At 42.3% G+C, this 17,702-nt stretch overlaps 2 protein-coding genes across 2 annotated transcripts; both read left to right on the plus strand.

Annotated features, from left to right (window-relative positions):
• The first annotated feature begins 2,808 nt into the window (after window positions 1–2,808).
• LOC127774441 (50S ribosomal protein L1, chloroplastic) lies at window positions 2,809–6,825 on the plus strand. The gene is made up of 7 exons (XM_052300694.1): window positions 2,809–3,251; window positions 3,360–3,539; window positions 3,650–3,704; window positions 3,971–4,098; window positions 4,560–4,643; window positions 6,155–6,280; window positions 6,362–6,825. The coding sequence occupies exons 1-7, from the start codon at window positions 2,883–2,885 to the stop codon at window positions 6,497–6,499; spliced, it is 1,080 nt and encodes a 359-aa protein (XP_052156654.1). The 5' UTR covers window positions 2,809–2,882; the 3' UTR covers window positions 6,500–6,825.
• A 3,072-nt stretch (window positions 6,826–9,897) lies between these two features.
• LOC127775139 (protein RETICULATA-RELATED 4, chloroplastic-like) lies at window positions 9,898–15,367 on the plus strand. Its single transcript, XM_052301452.1, has 8 exons — window positions 9,898–10,574; window positions 11,520–11,588; window positions 12,876–13,007; window positions 13,161–13,214; window positions 13,307–13,351; window positions 13,903–14,042; window positions 14,844–14,969; window positions 15,062–15,367. Exons 1-8 carry the CDS (start codon window positions 10,038–10,040, stop codon window positions 15,096–15,098), a joined length of 1,140 nt encoding a protein of 379 aa, XP_052157412.1. The 5' UTR covers window positions 9,898–10,037; the 3' UTR covers window positions 15,099–15,367.
• Window positions 15,368–17,702: the final 2,335 nt, after the last annotated feature.

The raw sequence follows: 17,702 nt of genomic DNA on the forward strand, positions 1-17,702 counted from the left end.
GATTAATGTATTAACGCAGACGTGCAATAACCATTTTTGTAATTCTGTGGTGCTGAACTGTTGATGCCTAATGATCAGGGAATACCCGTGTAGTGACGTCCCTTGTGCCATGCAAAATTTCTCCAGAAGTACGTATCACACGCAGTCTAAATCGTAAATGGCCAGACCTGATCGCGGCTGCCTAACGCTAGTAAACAAAACGTTCACGATTACCACGCTGCCTCCTGCCTATCACGTGCGAATGCGATGCTGAACTGAACTGAACGCCTCTCGAGCTGGAGAGCGGTGCTACTACCAACTGCTCTGCATCACACGAAAATGGTGAAACCGAGAACTGACACCGTCTACAAACTCCACAATAAAAAAAGAAACGACCACGGATAAGGTCCGCTCCAAAACCACAATTTCTTCCCCTTGAAACGGAGAGATATATGTCTGAATCTGTCTGTCACGCTCTCACTAGACACTAGTCACTCCTGGCGTTGAAAAAAACCAAACGAGCAAGTACCTGCCAAGGTACAGAACATTCGTAAGGAGAGTTCCAGAACGAGCAACGCATGAGGGCAAGTACTATTATGATGCTTGATGTGTTGCCCCTAAAAATGCCATATAGAATTGAATGATGAGGTGGAAGTAACAAGTGAGGAAAGAGAAGGTGAGCTACCTCTCATGCAAGGAGCAACCTCCATATAAACCCCAAGAAAAAGGAGATGAAAGAAAGAGGGGATTGGACAAACAAATAAAATATAATTATTTGGGTTGGTATGATAGAGGTGGTGTAGATATGGTGTGTTGTATATGTTACCTCTTATCTTACATGGATAAAATTAGATGTAACAACTACTCCTACTATAAAACTTGCCCTGATTGCTATTACATATGGCTCTCAGCTGCAGCCACACCGTCTCCCCGTCTCACCCTCCACATACTTGTCCGGCTTCCCCGCGCCGAGGCCGCGCCCCTCGGCGCGCTGCTTTGTCCAGCCGAACCAGCCGTTCTTTCCTTCCTGCAATCCTGCCGCAAGTAGGCTCTCCTTCAGGACATCGACAATCAAAGACACTACTAGAATACCCTCACTAACTAAAGACATCCATAGACTAACTCTGGAGATCTGTCCTCACAGTGGAGGATACCCATACCTAATAGCTTCAAAATCTAAGGAAATTTAAAGGCACCAGTTGAAGACACGCATACCACAGTGGGTGTCTCGGCCCAAATAGCCGCCAACGACCTCGAGGATTTAGGGGACGGGCGCAAGAGAGAGGGGAAAGGGGTGGAAGAGGAAATCCTCGCTAGAGCGTGTCGCCTGAAGCAACCGTACCCACGCAACGCTTCGACCGACGCCTGGGTGAAAACGAGCTGGGGTGCGTCCCCCAGCGAGGCATCATGCGGTCTTGCGAGAGAACACTTTGTTTGCTTTTTCAAACGGAAGGAGACGGCGTCGGGTGGGGGGACGCCCTAGAGACACGCATTGTTGATGCTCTCAGAACCCAGGAATTGCATAAGATTCAGACATTCAGTCCAGTTTCTTCCAATATTCTTTCTAAAAGAGATCTTGTAAAGTTTGCATGTGACAAAAAAAAAAGAACTACTACATAACACTATAATGTTACAACAGAATAGCTTATGGTGCTAACATCAGCACAGGATCGTAGGTATCATATTTGTGTGCACTGGATCTGGTACTACCAGACACGATATCCATTAATATCACATTATCAGACTCTCGTATTGGTTCCTATTTCCTTCGTCCCATAAAAAATCAATTTCTAGGAATGAATCCGGACAACATTCTTAGGACATTCACAGTGCGCCACATATTTTTGCCGTTCCTCATATGCCACGTAGACGAAGAACCTGTTAAGCTTCGTCCTCTACAATGCAAGTACTAGTAGTGGGTCCCACCAGTACAGTTTTTTCAATTTTCATCTCTCAATCTCTCTCTCTCCTCTGTTTCTTTTCTCATCCGAAATCTTTCATCTCCCAATCTCTCACTCTATTTCTTTTCTCACCAGGGCATCCGAGGCGCTGGGGCTGAGCGGCGGCGGCTTTCAGGGCAGCCCGAGCTGCGACGGTGCCGGACGGCGAGCTCCCATCCTCATCATTGGATACATTGGCAGTCGCAGCCTCATCGTCGATGGCGCCTTCCTCTCTCTCTCTCTCTCCCCGTGGCTGTGGCGACAATGCGCTCGCTGTCGACGCTGTGCGAAGCCACTCGTGTGAGGCTCCGCCCTCCACAACACGACAACTCACCTTTCTCCCTGCTTTCTTCGTTTGAAGAACGAGTATCCATATTTGGGTACGAGAACCTCATTTGGCTCTGCGTACTGTCAATGCGGCGCCGAATATTCAGTTCTTGGCTATGGGGCTGAACGTCACATCCTTCTACTGTGAACACTCTTAGAAGTTGTATCTTTTGGGACAGGGAGTGTAGGTACTGTGATGGTACGGCCAGACATTTCTGGTACTCTCGCAACTAACAGATTATGGGTAATGGTTCGTAGTATTTTTAAAAAGTAAATAGCACTACATTATCGGTGGTTCTTTGGGACCGTACCCAGTAACGGCGAAATCGTGAGCTTTTGGGCCCAATCCGACGCCCGCGGCGCCGCAGCGCACCACCCTCCCCCAACCGTCTCCCCCGCGCGCGCGGGCACACACGGCTCGGCTAATCCAAAATAGCCCAAATCGCACGAGTCCTCCCCCGTCCCCCGCGACGCGCGAGCGAGAGAGAGCCCTATCCGCTGCGCGCTTCGCCCGCTCGCCTCGCCCTCGCCTCACCGGCTATTATAACACTCTCGCGCTGCCACTTCGCCTTTTCCTCCCCTTTCTATCCTCCACCTCGGCTTATCTCCTCCCCCTTCCCCACCACCACCACCACCATGGCCACAGCCGCTTCCCTCTCCGCCACCGCCTCCTCCCTCCTCGCCCCCGCCCCCGCCACCACCGGCGCCGCGGCGGCGCAGTGCTGCTCCTCCTCGTCCACCGCGCTGTTCCCCACCCCCGTCCCGTCGCTGCGCGCCTACTACCCGCGCCTGCTCCTCGCGTTCCGCCGCCCCGCCGTCGCCGCCGTCGCAGACCCGCAGGGCGCCGTGCTCGAGGAGGAGCAGGGGGAGCAGCAGGACGAGGGGCAGGAGCAGTACGACGACGACGACTACGACGACGGGTACGAGGGCGGACGCGGCCCCGCGTTCACGCCCCCCACCCGCCCGCGCACCGGCAAGGCCGCCCTTCCGCTCAAGCGCGACCGCGTATGCCCCCCCCCCGAATCCAGCCTCCCCCCCGCGTGTTCATCCATTCGTGTTGATTTTTGGATTGACGCTGACGCCGCGTTCGCCTTTTTTTTGATGGGTTTGCAGACGAGGTCGAAGCGATTCCTGGAGATACAGAAGCTGAGGGAGAGCAAGAAGGAGCACGACGTGCCCACGGCCATCTCGCTGGTGAAGCAGATGGCCAGCGCCCGATTCGTCGAGTCCGCTGAGGCGCACTTCCGCATGAACCTCGACCCCAAGTACAACGACCAGCAGCTCCGCGCCACGGTTATTGCTCTTTCTCTCTGCTGTTGCCATTGTTACGTACGTTCTGTTCTGGCTTGTGTTTTATCAATCGTTTTTGATGATATTGGATCGGTTTTGGTGATGATGTGCAGGTTAATTTGCCCAAGGGGACGGGCCAGTCGGTGAAGATTGCGGTCCTCACACAAGGTGGGTTGCAATTACATTTTGGAGATTGTTATCGCAGCACCAATGCCAATTGCAATCTTTGGTGCATGGATTGATTAGGTCACTGCTAGTTGTGTCTTTTAGGTGTGGTTTGCCTGCTTGATCATGTGGTTATTTACGGTTCATTAAATTGGAAGCACGCTGTTATATAGTGAATTGAAATGGAAGTATATGAATGCGCGCTAGTCACTAAAGTGGTGCACTAATCACTAGCACTATGTAATGGCTATTGTCAAATATCCTTGCAGGTGAGAAGATAGATCAAGCAAGAGCTGCAGGAGCTGATATTGTCGGTGGAGATGACCTGATTGACCAAATAAAAGGAGGATTTATGGAATTTGACAAGTTGATTGCATCACCTGATATGATGCCTAAGGTATGGCATTAGCTGCATAACTCATGTCTAAAACAATTCCAAGCATTATGAAGACTTGTCTTTTTGCATGTCTCTGACATAGTGTATCCCACATCCAAATGAACACGTTATGTTTCAGTGTTATTAGGAACCACAAAACCAGGCAACATTTAGTTGTATTGATCAGATATTGTTTTCTTATCATTACCTGCCATATCTGATCCATCCCTTCATATTACAAGTGTCTAGCATTTACGATTATGATTTGAGCCATAATGGAGATATGCAAATTTGGTTCACTCAGAGAAAATAGATTCGATAAGCAAATAAGGTTCTACTGTTTTGAATTGGTACATTCTTCGGAAGTTTGGATGCAGTTCTGCAATAAGTGTTGAGCTCCATGCAAGACCTGCATGGAAGTTTTAAAGGTGTGCTACTGGCTCGGCATATTATGTTGTTGATTTTGGTCTTTTGCTTCACAGGTCGCCGGATTGGGAAAGATTCTAGGACCGAGAGGACTTATGCCTAACCCCAAAGCTGGGACTGTTTCTCCAAACATAACTCAGGTACAATGGAAATTCTACAGATTACTATATGTATTGACACTGTTGCTTGTGGTTTTCTCTCCCATTTGCTTGGTTATTGTGACCCTGAGTGAAAGGTGGGTAACTGTCCATTTACCTTCTTTGATCCTTGGTGAACTTCTGTTTCATCCTCGTTCAATGCAATAGGCAGAACTCCTGCCCTTTTGTTCAAAGAAGTTGTCCATTTACGTCATCTCAGTACTTACCTCATAGATGCACTTCTGGGAGAAAACCTACTGATATATTGCTACCTTGTTTAGTAGTCTTCATTGTGTGTGCAATATATTTCAGTGGTTCGATTTTCAGACATGTTGATAGACATTTTTTTAACCTTGGTATTCGTAGATAGAAGGTTTGAAATTTTGTTTGTGCCAACTGAATTTGAGGATATGCATGGATGCATAGCTCCATCGTTCGTTTGTTGGCTTATCAACGGCAGCCAAAATCTGGATTTTGAAACTTAATTTAGAATTGATTTTGAGGGGTTTTTTTTATTGTGCTTTTTTCTCCAGTGCTGGCTTTTGAATCGCTAAGAACATAGATATAGACGTTTTACTCAAAAGTTATTTTTGGTTGCTTCGTCATTTTTCCACGGCTTATCAGCCATAGAGCAAATGATCGTGTAATGACTGATGATGATGGTAATCTGCTACTTAGCCTGCATAGTGCCTCCGTAACAGTTATGTAAAGCATCACAACAAATCTGCAAAATAGAGAAAACAGGTAAAGTAGGCTACTTGATTGTTAGGAACAACCATCATTTATAACGGTTAACTGAAGGACAGGAGTGGGAGCATTTGTGAAAAATCTAGCCCTTTAGGTAATGAACTGGGCTATATTGTGCTCATATATCTATGAAAAGGGCCCAATTTCTCTAATTTAATACTTCAGTAGATAGATTCAAGGCTGCAATATACAAATGTAACCTTAGCATCAGCCATGACTACAATAATTGATTAATGCTCATACAGCTATTTTCAAATGAACATGGGAACCTCTAAATCTTGTCAATCCTCGTTGTCTCTATAAATTGTTCTTCAAATCAAGTCTGCCTAATGCCAACAATGGTTGAAGTTGTGTACCAGTCATCTTGTTCTATTCATGTTTCTACATGTAGAGAAATTCTAACTTTTGCCATTGACACACATGTAAAAGGATGTCATATAATGTCATTTGTGATTGTTGTACCAGTACAAAACTGAAGTATTTGAACATTTTGCTTGAAGTATTAAGTTGTAAATGGAGATTGACAGGGGCGGAGCTACATAGAGCTAGGGGGGTGCCCAGGAACCCGGTTGAAAATTTTTTTTAGCTATAGTTTGTCCATTTTCACCATATATATACTCTGTCAGTTCAAATTTAGACACCCGTATCAAGCTAAATTTGATTCAAACTAGAGTAAAGCAAGCAAGTGGAACCCCCCTTCATTTTGTGCTAGCTCCGCCCCTAGAGATTGATTATGTTAATTATGTTAACTGTGGAAATGGTTTCAGGCTATCGAAGAGTTCAAGAAAGGTAAAGTTGAATACAGAGTTGACAAGACAGGGATTGTTCACATTCCCTTTGGGAAGGTTGATTTTCCTGAAGAAGACCTTATTGCAAACTTCATGGCTGTTGTTGTAAGATATCTGCTCCTATAAGCATCTTTATTGATGTAACTTAAAACCTATGCTGACCTGCCTTCTGCTATATCTTTACAGCGCTCTGTCGAAAGGAACAAACCATCTGGTGCAAAGGGGATATACTGGAAAACGGCATACTTATGCTCATCAATGGGGCCTTCAATCAAGTTAAACATCAAAGAAATGCTTGACTATGGCTCAGAATCATCAGACTAAATGCCACGAAAAGCACCAGTTAAGAAATCTGGTGTTTGCTACCACCTTCACAAAATTAACCATCCACCCTTAGCGATAAATGAACCGGGAAACATGGTGGGGGAAGGCAAGGGAGGTGCTTAGGTACAGTTTTTTTTTTCAGTCTCACCTGCATCCATCCAGCAGTTACACGATGCCCAAGTCGACGAAGGGGTGATCTTGTTGGTCATTTGTACTTACGAGCAAATTATTTACGGACTTATAGATGTGTTTTCTGAGATGTTTGTTGTAATGATCAATATTTTGTCCATAGTCATCCTTGAGCTTACGACAGCAGTTTATTCTCACCAGTACTTGCGGTTCCTGAATCGTTGCAAGTTTGCATTGTGCCATTTTTGAATGATAGCAGCAGCGGTTCGATTTATGCGAGAATAGTAATACAAGTACTATCTGAAGCTCTTATGAAAATTTTCTGAAAGCAAGCTATGTATCACTCGAGCACATTCGGGACTAGAATCTACTACTACCTCCGTTTATATAGATGTTAATGTATTAGACACTCAAACGGAGGAAGTACTATCTTACCATAGCAATATAAATATAGATATCTATATTAATGGTACGATAAAATGTTTTATGTAGTATTAACTTGCTATATTTTAAAAAAGAATAAAATATGTTTCATTTAGTATTAACCTGCTACATTTTAAAACGGAGGCAGTCGTATAGCGGAAACTAGGATATGATGCTAATGATTTCGATACGGAGTACTCTGTATTTTCTTAGTTTCAAAATATTACTGTCTTCCATCTTAAAAACAAGTAGTACTAATAGTCTAACATAACTATAGTCTACTCCATTCGGTTGGGATGTCTAAAAAAAATCCAACCTAGTTAGGGATGAGACATAATCTAATGGGAGCGTATCCTATGCATACAGGCCCTCGCGTGTACACACCATGTACACCAACTAAAAATTATCACAAAAAATTCTAGGAAAATTCATACATATACTTTCAATAGTATTACATCTACGTGCAAAGTCGCATCTTCAAATTCATTCTACATAGAGAATAACAAAAAAGATAAAATTCTGACAAAATTGTAACCTTAAAACTGTCAGATTTTTTGTTTTTTTTGTTACGGCTAAAATATAATGAATTTGACGTTAAGATTTTAACCCTAGGTGTAATACAATTGAAAGTATGTGTATGATTTTTTCTAGATTTTTTGGTGACATTTTTTAGTTGGTGTGCACGTGTGTACACGTGAGGGCATGTGTGCATAGGATATGTTGCCTAATCTAATATGATTAATCTAGATAGTGGCTAACCTAGTTGGGATGGGATACAATCTAGTATAATGAATCTGGACACGTATGCGTATAGATTTGTTGCCAACTAGATTCAACGTCCATGTTTACATTCATTAGAAATTTAATATCAGAGCGATTGTTATTAGTGGGAATATAGAACTACGATGATAAATATCTCGTTTGGTTTACGGATTATTGATTTAATTATAGTGATAAATTTAATATGTGCAAATAAACTTAAAAATTGAGATAAGTAGTCTAATCTAAACAATACTGTAGAAAAAAGTTTTTTTTAAAAGAAACATGTATTTCAAAGCGTGGAATAAATATTTTAATAGTCCGATGAATAAGTTAAGAACAACTTGGCCTTTGGTTAACAATGAACAGTAAATTGATGCTTACATCAACAAAAGTACAAAACAGAAAGTCAACCGATAGCATACTGATAGAAAAGAACCACTTGACCAAGCTTTAACGACCACATGTACAAAAGCGGAGAATCACTGGAACAGTTAAGTATCTTACAACAACGACTTTAATAGGAGTTATACTAGCTATAAGCCACGTACAACAAATTAGTTATAAGGTTGTTTTTACCTATATTTCTCCCACTTATATATTTATTAAAATATTTATCTTGTATCATGTATAGAGTTAATCTTATTTGATCGATGGTTGCACGTAACCATGTGCTGCGGGACACACCGTCACACCAGATTAAGGGATGAGCAATAAGCAACCCGTAAAAACTCATTAAGTTAACGAAAGCGGGAGTTACTCTAAATTCACTAAATTTGTTATGATATAATATATGGTTTAAAATCTATATGCATCTTGGATTAAAAGATTACGTTACAGCATATAATTATGGAGTTACATTCTTTAATAAGTCTAAAAAGTATGGATAATAGACTTAAATTTTAATGCATCGTGAGCTAAATGAGCTTTAGGCTAACCTCTCTCCCCAATTTTTATAACTCATGTCACTCAATTTTCACACGCACACTTTTCAAACTGTTAAACAATCTTTTTTTTTTTCAAGAAATTTTTATACGAAAGTTGCTTTAAAAATCATGTTAGTCTATTTTTCAAACAAAAATTAGTAAATGCTTAATTAATCGTAAGAAAATGTGTCGCTTCGTTTTGCGTGCGCGGGAGGTGAGTTTCCAACCACACCTCCAGCCTAAGAGCGAGTGCAATAAAGTGACATAAGTGGGCTATACAAGTTGCCACATCAGATTTGTGCTTGTGTGGAGGAGAGATGAGAGGAGAGAGAACAAAAGCGGGCTACAAATTTTTAGCCAGCTGCAGCACGAGCTCCAATAAACTATGTGAGAGAGATGGGTGGATTACGCATTAATGATGTACTATATTTCTATAGCTAATTATTGTATGAGTGAGCTATTAAATTGATTATAGATGATGTTCTAAATTTTGGAGCTGGTAGTAGGCTATATTATTGGTGTGTTTGGTTAGCGGCCACACTTTGCCACAACTAACGTTATGCAAGTTGTGGCAGCCACAAAATTGTGGTGGACAAATTTCTAGCTACAAAGTGTGACAAAGTTGACAAGAAAATTAAGTTTATTACATGTAGAATATAATATTGAAAAAGTGTGGCAAACCACCACTGTGATAGTGAACCAAACAAATACCTAATAAACTGTGGCTAAAAAAAATGTAGTGTGGTAAAGTATGGCCATAAACCAAACACCATCTAAACTTGCTTTAAGTGAGCAACTCACGAGCTAGCTCGAGCTAACTCGGTGAGTAGACAAGAAAAATTTAGACTTAACTTGACTCATTAACTTTCCGACTCGATCGAGTCGAGTCAAGAGCTGTGTTTTATACTCCCTGAGTAGTAGCGTAGAATTCGGTTGGGAAGTGAACCGTGCACCACGCCATGCGTACCCATTCGCCGCCGAACACTTTCCGACTTCGTTGGAGAGGTTTCCCAACCTCCAAAGTCCAAATATTTTTTCTTCCAGCGATTTTGAGCCGTCGATTCGTCGACCCACCTCCATCGCAGCCTCGCAGCGTCAATGGCCCCACCTGCCGTTTCCCCTCCGTCGCGCGAGGCTGTACCACTACTTGTGTTTGTTTACTCATCGCGGTGGTCTCGCGCGGTTGTTCGCCACCAACCTCAAACCAACCAAGCAACCAACCCACCACCACACTCCGGTCCACGCCCTCCACCACCACCCGCCGCCGCCGCCGCCCAAAACCCTTCTCCCTCCCGGCGGCCATGGCGTTCCCGTCGCCGAACTCCCTCTCCGCGGCGTCCCACCCTACGTCCTCCTCCTCCTCCTTCTTCCACCTCCACCTGCAGCTGCAGCAACCCGTCCCCCACCTCCCCTTCCCGCGCTCCCTCCCGCTCAACCTCCCCGTCCTCCGCCTCGCCCGCCCCCTCCTCCCTCCCGCCCCGCTAGCCTCCTCCGGAAGCGGCGGCATCGGCATCGGCGGCGGAGGCGATGACGACGAGGGTCGCGACAACGCGGGCGGAGGAGACGGCGGCGACGACGACGCGTCGGTCAACAGGAGGGAGGCGCTGTTCGTGCTGGCGCAGCTGGGGCGGAAGCTCGAGAGCCTCCCGGCCGACCTCGCCGCGGCCATCGAGGGCGGCCGCGTCCCCGGGGAGATCGTGCAGCGGTTCGCCGACCTCGAGAAGTCGGGACTCTTCCGCTGGCTGCTCCAGTTCGGCGGCTTCAAGGAGCGCCTCCTCGCCGACGACCTCTTCCTCGCCAAGGTCGCCATGGAGTGCGGCGTCGGAATCTTCACCAAGGTCCGTGAGGAATTATTCCAACATTACCATTTTTTAGTTTTTTTAGTTTTTGGTTGTGTTATTATGTGGCTCGTACTTCGGATCATACAGATGTGGTGGTTTGGTTTGGTTTGGTTCGCTGTGGATTTGACTACCTTTACTGTCAAATCTTCTGTGGTCTAGCTAGCTGTCTTAGAGATGAGATTCCGACTGATTCCCTGGCTTAGATTGTTTTAGTAGTCGGGGTTTGGTTTGATGGCGATGCGTGTCTAACTCTTGCATTGCTCCGTCGCTTCCGAGATGGTAAGGTTGTTTGCTCACAACTGGCTGTGTTTGGCTGGAAGCTTCTGCGATGAATGGACCTGGAATATTTATGCTTGGTTTAGATGCCTGATCAGAAGGATTTATTCAACAAACAAAGCAGATGCTGGATTACCATATAAAAAAATGGTGAATATAACCTTTCAGAAAAGATATTTTAAAAAAGGTTTATTAGATTAGAGTGGAATAAAAGAGCATTTCTGTTGCTGGAAATAAAAGTATTTATGCAAATGACTAGAGTGGCATTCTTCTGCTTTACATGGACCACTGGCCAATATGGAATGGTCACCTTCTGTTGGCTATATGTGGTCCTATCCTTCAGACAATCCACTAGCAAGCGCATGGAGAACTTGAGTTACTTCGAGATATGAAGAAACTTGCCCATCTGCTGGCAGAAGAGAAAGTACATGCCATGCAGGGGTATATCACTTGAATTGAATACATTGTTTTTAGAGACAGTGTGATATTTTCACTTGGACTTTACAGTACCGCACCTTTCTACCCCCCTACTTTCTTTGTCTGAAATTGTTTCTCTTGGAGTTCTTCCTTTTACCATGAATACATTTTATGGCTCTGTGATTCAGTTCACAATGCTTGTACAGATTTCTTACTGCTGATTTGGTATATCCTCTCTAATTCTTGTAGACTGCAGCAGAGTATGAGCGAAGGAGGGAAAACTTTGTCAAAGAGCTTGACTTTGTGATTGCAGATGTGGTATGCTTCTATTATCATTTTGGATATTGCCATTCTTTTTCTTCTGCAATTCTAGAAGCTAGTTTATTCTGTCGAGTTGCTTGCCGCTGTGCCTTCAGAACTAGAGGGTTCACTGTCCAAGGGTGCAGCAAGATGGTTTCAGATTGTGGAAAAAATCGTAAACATGTAATTTTTTGGGGAGATAATTAAGCACCCTCTTGCCTCCCTGTTTCATCTGCACTTACAAGGTCAAATTAACATTTCAAATGCAACCAATATATGATTCATTGTTGCTTAATTTATAAAAGCATGGACAACAGTTGTCTGAAAGAAAGAAAATATCTTTTCTTTTATGGCGTCATGTCTAGTGGTAACTCTTGGTGCAAATATGTTTATACTTGGAAGGAAACCCGTAAAAGTTGCCTGCAAAGTATTCAACAAGATCAATCATATAAAATTTTAAACTGGTATTAGTGAACTTGGATATTTGCAAGAAAGGAAAGGTAAAAGTAGCTGCAAAGTCTTTGGCTAGGTCCAATGGTCAATCATGTAAAATTTCAATCTCAACTGTACATTATATGCATGCTGAGAAACAGGGAAAATGTTTTTTTTTCCCCTCTTTGGATAATGGCCTATTTTCATTTCATATTTTTTTCCTTTTGTTTATCTTAAAGCATAATTAAGTATGAACATGACATTTTGCAGATGATTCTAAGTGATACCTCCACCTTTTTTTCCTTTGAATTTTGCAAGTAGATTGCCCAAACTAATTGAGTTAGAATGTTAGTACTGAGTCAAGGTCTAGCACTGGATATGTATCTTACAATCAAATGTTACAACTTAGCTAACTGTTGTGGCTGGATAAGTTTCTGTTTAGTTAAACATATTGTGCTGTTCTCAACCTTCACACTACATGATCATTTATGTTGCATACAGAGAAGGTGTTATAAGTTTCTTAAATGTAGGAAAACGTTCATGCCTACTTTGTACCAGTTGTGCCACGAACTACTACAACAATGTTAGAAAGTCTTGTCACATTTAATTTCCGAAATAGTACTAATCAACAACAAATAATTCCATTTCTTACTACCACCAATTGATTTTTTCCACTTCAATTGTAGATGTTCTCCAAAATATGCGCATGGTAAATTATATAAATGGTGACTCTTAGTTTCTTACTACTTTTTTCTTATTCACCCCTTGTGATTATATAAACTATGCCAATGTTATCCAAGTCATTTCAAGCTGAATTGTTATTACTTGCAATTAGTCACTAGAGTCCTAATCTGTAGTTTTAATACTTTCCAGGTCATGGCAATAGTTGCAGACTTTATGTTGGTTTGGCTTCCTGCTCCAACAGTGTCTCTGCAGCCACCACTAGCAGTAAATGCAGGATCTATTGCTAAATTCTTCCACAATTGCCCAGATAATGCCTTCCAGGTGACATAACAATAACCTCACATTGATCTGGGCATGTTTTAAGCTTATTTCCTCCTTTTCCTTTCGGCATAGATGTAAATTTTCCTTTTCAGAAGGAAAAATGTTTACCCTTTATTTAAAACTTGAAAATGAACTTAGTAACTTCTCCTGCAGGTTGCTTTGGCTGGTACATCATACTCCCTTTTGCAGCGCGTAGGAGCTATTATGGTATCTTTCTGGGCCATATTGTGGCCCTCACAGTTGAAATTGCATTATTTTAGCAGGTTGTTCCTATTATCTAACAATTTTGCTTCTTTCAGAGGAATGGTGCAAAACTTTTTGCAGTGGGAACTAGTGCATCCCTGGTAAGTTTGTCATAGTTGTGATTTCAGACAAAAAAACGACAGTCTATTTTCCTTATTATTAATTGGCATTAGTAGAACAAATTGCTTAGATTCTCGACTTGTTTGTGATGTGTGAGAAGTAATGTTTCATTGATAAAATAATACAATAAAGTAATATATAGGAGACTGTAGGATCTGCTTGGTCCTTTTCATGCATATTCAAAGTGCCGCCTAGTTGTTTATTCGAAAACCTTAAGGCCTGGAATGTACGACTCAATTAGTTTGTTGATGCTGTTAAGTTGGCTGTACAAATGTAATGACTCCAGGGCATTGGAATATCACTGTTCTTTTTGTTAATGTTAAAAGAAAGGAAAGAGCAATTATGCCTTCCAGAATGCCATATATATATTTTTAAAGGTAGATGGCACTTCAGACATTAAAATGTATGATTTATTGATGATACATTGTACTACTTTGTCTTAACACAACTTTTGGGTCATTTGTCACTTTTATTCATCTGCTTTCCAAGACTACTAGGAAAGCTTACACTGTGTATCCAATTTAATTTTCAGATTGGAACTGGTGTGACCAATGCACTGATAAAAGCACGAAAGGCTGTTAGTAAGGATTTTGAAGGGGAAAGCGAGGATATTCCAATTGTATCAACTAGTGTTGCCTATGGTGTATACATGGCCGTTTCCAGTAACCTCAGGTAACACATATATTTGTTTATACATTAATTCCCACGAATATAAATATCTGTTCATTTTACCTGATGAAAAGGGTAGCTCAAATGTTAGCTGCTCACTTCTTGACTGTTGGACATGTCTATCATTTTTTTTGTTGGATACTATTCTAAAATCTTTATGAAATCACATGATCTCTCCTATTTGTAAATCTAAATTAGAACTACTAGTTGTGCTCTATTGTATTTGTATATCACCGAAGAATCCCGGTCGTAGCTTCCTTGTCATTGTGAAGTACCAAATTCTAACATGAGAAACATGCCGACTCTTATAACATTTTCCACAACAATCATCTACATTGCCTAACATACATTTTCTGAGAGTAAATTTCACAAAACTAGAGGTATTTTAACCAAACTATTAGAAAACTATAGATCTAAGGTGTTGTATCACAGAGCTATAGTATAGCACCAAAGCTATCACAAATTACAGATTTAAGCCAAGTATCATAAAACTATAGATTTAGTACTACAGCTAGCACAAAACTATAGATTATAGAGTTTAAATCGCTAGTAGTATTATTCTATTGGAGCCATAGACGTTATAGTTTTGTGATTTAATTGGTGCTAAACTTGTAGTTTTGCGATAATTTTGTTGCTAATTCTGTAGTTGTGTGATAACTTTAGTGCTAAATCTTTAGTTTTGTGAAAACAATGCCTTAAATATGTAGTTTTGTGATAGTTTGATTAAAGTACCTATAGTTTTTATAATTTACTCTAAATCTTTTTTGTACTCACCATGCTTTTCTTTAACTCCTTTTTCAACAGGTATCAAATCCTGGCTGGAGTGATTGAACAGAGGATGCTCGAGCCATTACTACACCACCACAAACTAGTGTTGAGTGCACTGTGCTTTGCTGTTCGAACAGGGAACACATTCTTGGGTTCTCTACTGTAAGTAATCTGCATCCCTCTGGAGTCAAGTGGTTAAACTCTGTTCCTTTCTGATCAGGTCACTTACTGGGTAAACTTTTTTACCTTTTCAGGTGGGTTGACTATGCCAAGTGGATAGGCATACAATAGGTTCGAACTTTGAATATAGATCTGAAATTGCGAGTCATTAGCAAATACCATGCAGACTCTGAACACTTACGACTCCCGTTTGGCGCAAGAAAATCTAGGACAGATTTCGGTTTTTATGGAACTGAAGCCCGAAGGAAAAGGGTAATTTGTCGAATTCCCATGAACAAGTGATTGGATTGTTAGTGGTGGTTTGTGCGTTCTGTTTTGTTGAATTGGATTCCTTTGAAGCAATAATTTTGCTGTCATTTATTTGGTGCGCACGTTCTTGTGCTTGGGACCATTGCATTCTTTGTTTCGTAACGCACAAGAAGAGGCCTCTCGTGTTAAAAAGACCTTCAGTATGATCCTGCAGGCATGAGGTCAATTTTATAAGCAGCTGGCAAAATTTGAATTAATTATAGAACTGTTGATTTTGAGTTTTTTTTTCACCATAGTTTATTTCGAGCATTGGTTTTAAATCATCAAGCACACGTGTATAAAAGTTTATATATGAAATTATTTTTTGCTTGCTAATAAGCCAATTACATCAGCTAGCCAGCTAGGCCAAACGATGGGAGGTGCATACAAAATTGGGCCGTTTGCCGGTCAGGCCTGAGCCTGCATCGTCTGGCTCGACGCAAACTCTGCCATCTTGGAACGCAAGCCATGCATTGCATCCCGTTAGCATCTAAAACCCGAGCAGATCATCTCGATCGGCACACCATTATATATATGTTCATCGTATCAGATCGAAATTCGGAAGAGATCTAGAGAGATAATATAATATATCCGCTGGTGATCGATCGATTTCAATTCATCACTAGAAATCTAGAAGTAGTAGAATCGTATATCGCGATATATAATGTCGCGCCGGCTGCTGGGGTGGCTGATCCCGCTGTCCGTCGGGTGGTACGGCGGGTGGAAGACGGCGCGGCACCTGTCGGAGGTGGAGAAGCTGGCGGAGGCGGCGGCGCCGAAGCCGATGGCGAGGCTGCTCAGGGAGTACGTCTTCAACGGCGGCGCCGAGGCGCGGCGGGCGAAGCAGCTGGACAACGACGTGGGGGAGGTCTCGCGGCTCGTGGCAGAGGTGCGGGAGCTCGCCGTGGACATCAAGAGACAACGCCCGCCGGCCGCGCAGCCGCCGCCACCGCCGCCGCCGCAGGGCTCGCCGTCGCGGCCGTCGTCTTGAATCGATCTCTTTAATTTGCGAATAAAGTTTGATCTCATTTTCTGTTCTTTTTTTCCCTTTTTAATAGTATAATTCTTCTTGCAGCTGTGCCTGCTATACTAGACGAAATCATCGCCATTCGCCAGCAAAACGTATGTTTGGCCACGCGCTGATATTAATAAACATGCATTATGTTAGACGAGTATATATTTTATCAAAATTACTGTTTTGCTACTAGTTTTACTAGGCATTTTCAACCTCAATGATTTTATTAGAAAACTGAAACTTAATTGTCATGATATAGGTTGGATCGTCCGTTGGAAAAAAATAAAAATATAAGTATAGGTAGATTTAATTTATCTTATATTAAAGATGTAGATTAATTAGCATAATCATCTTACACAATTTAGACATATATACAAACTGGAAAGCTACACATGAGAAAATATTAATATTAGGAAATATGATTGAAATGTGCCGTGCATTACCCAACAGGATAACAACGCGTAGCTTTTGAGCGTAGTAGAAAACGAGTTGTTGTGGACGAATAGCGAGCAGTCACGTGGGACACTTGACAAAAACCTTATTCGCCCTCTCCCTAGAGATATGCTCTTCATCCTCCCGCTTTCCCGGTGCAAGACTTCACGATGGCGAATAAGGTTTCTGTAATCATGTTCTTTCCCCTCTCCACGGTGCAAGGGTTCACTAGGATGACGGTTCCAAAAATCTACGTGGTGCACACCAATAGACGCTACCTTGCTCTCCCTCCTCTCCCTCTTCTGGTGCAAGACTTCACGAGGGTGATGGTTTTGGAGACCGCTCTCCAATCGCCGGTGCCCACCGGTGGACGGGATGGAGTAGACTACAAGTAATACGCACCGGTTTTCTAATATGTAACCGAATTAGATAAGTTGTGCACAATCTATATGGACTCCACGCCACTACAACACCATTTTTTCCACCAAAAAAATTAATCAAAAATACTCTTCTGTAGGGATTTTTTTTTTGACTATTTCTGTCAGTCCACCGAACAGAAAAACTATTTCATGGTAAATCATATTTGTCCTGACGATTTCGCGCCTACAGCATTGCTCGTAAATCCGTAGTTATCCAAATGACCAATTCACACTAATTAAATTGTAATTTTAGTTCCTGTAGGAATACATGTGTCATGACATCCAATTTTTGTCTTTTATATGTTGCTGTGTTTTTTTTCAAACGGTTAGGCCGTTGCCGACGTTATCCCATTTTAAGGAGAAAACGGAACCAAAATCGTACAATGCACAGTTAATTAGAGAAAACTGGGCGAAAACCACAACTACAACACACTTAGCTAACCTAATCTACTAAGACCAAGAAAAAAGGACAAAGACGGAGCCCAAAGCAGCCATCTACAAAAAGCTTGTTGTAAGCGATACAAAGGCTTCGACTTCGCGAGGCAAGTGTTATCGTTGCTG

Source organism: Oryza glaberrima, chromosome 5 (genome assembly GCF_000147395.1).
Source record: "Oryza glaberrima chromosome 5, OglaRS2, whole genome shotgun sequence".
Taxonomy (NCBI): Eukaryota; Viridiplantae; Streptophyta; class Magnoliopsida; order Poales; family Poaceae; genus Oryza; species Oryza glaberrima.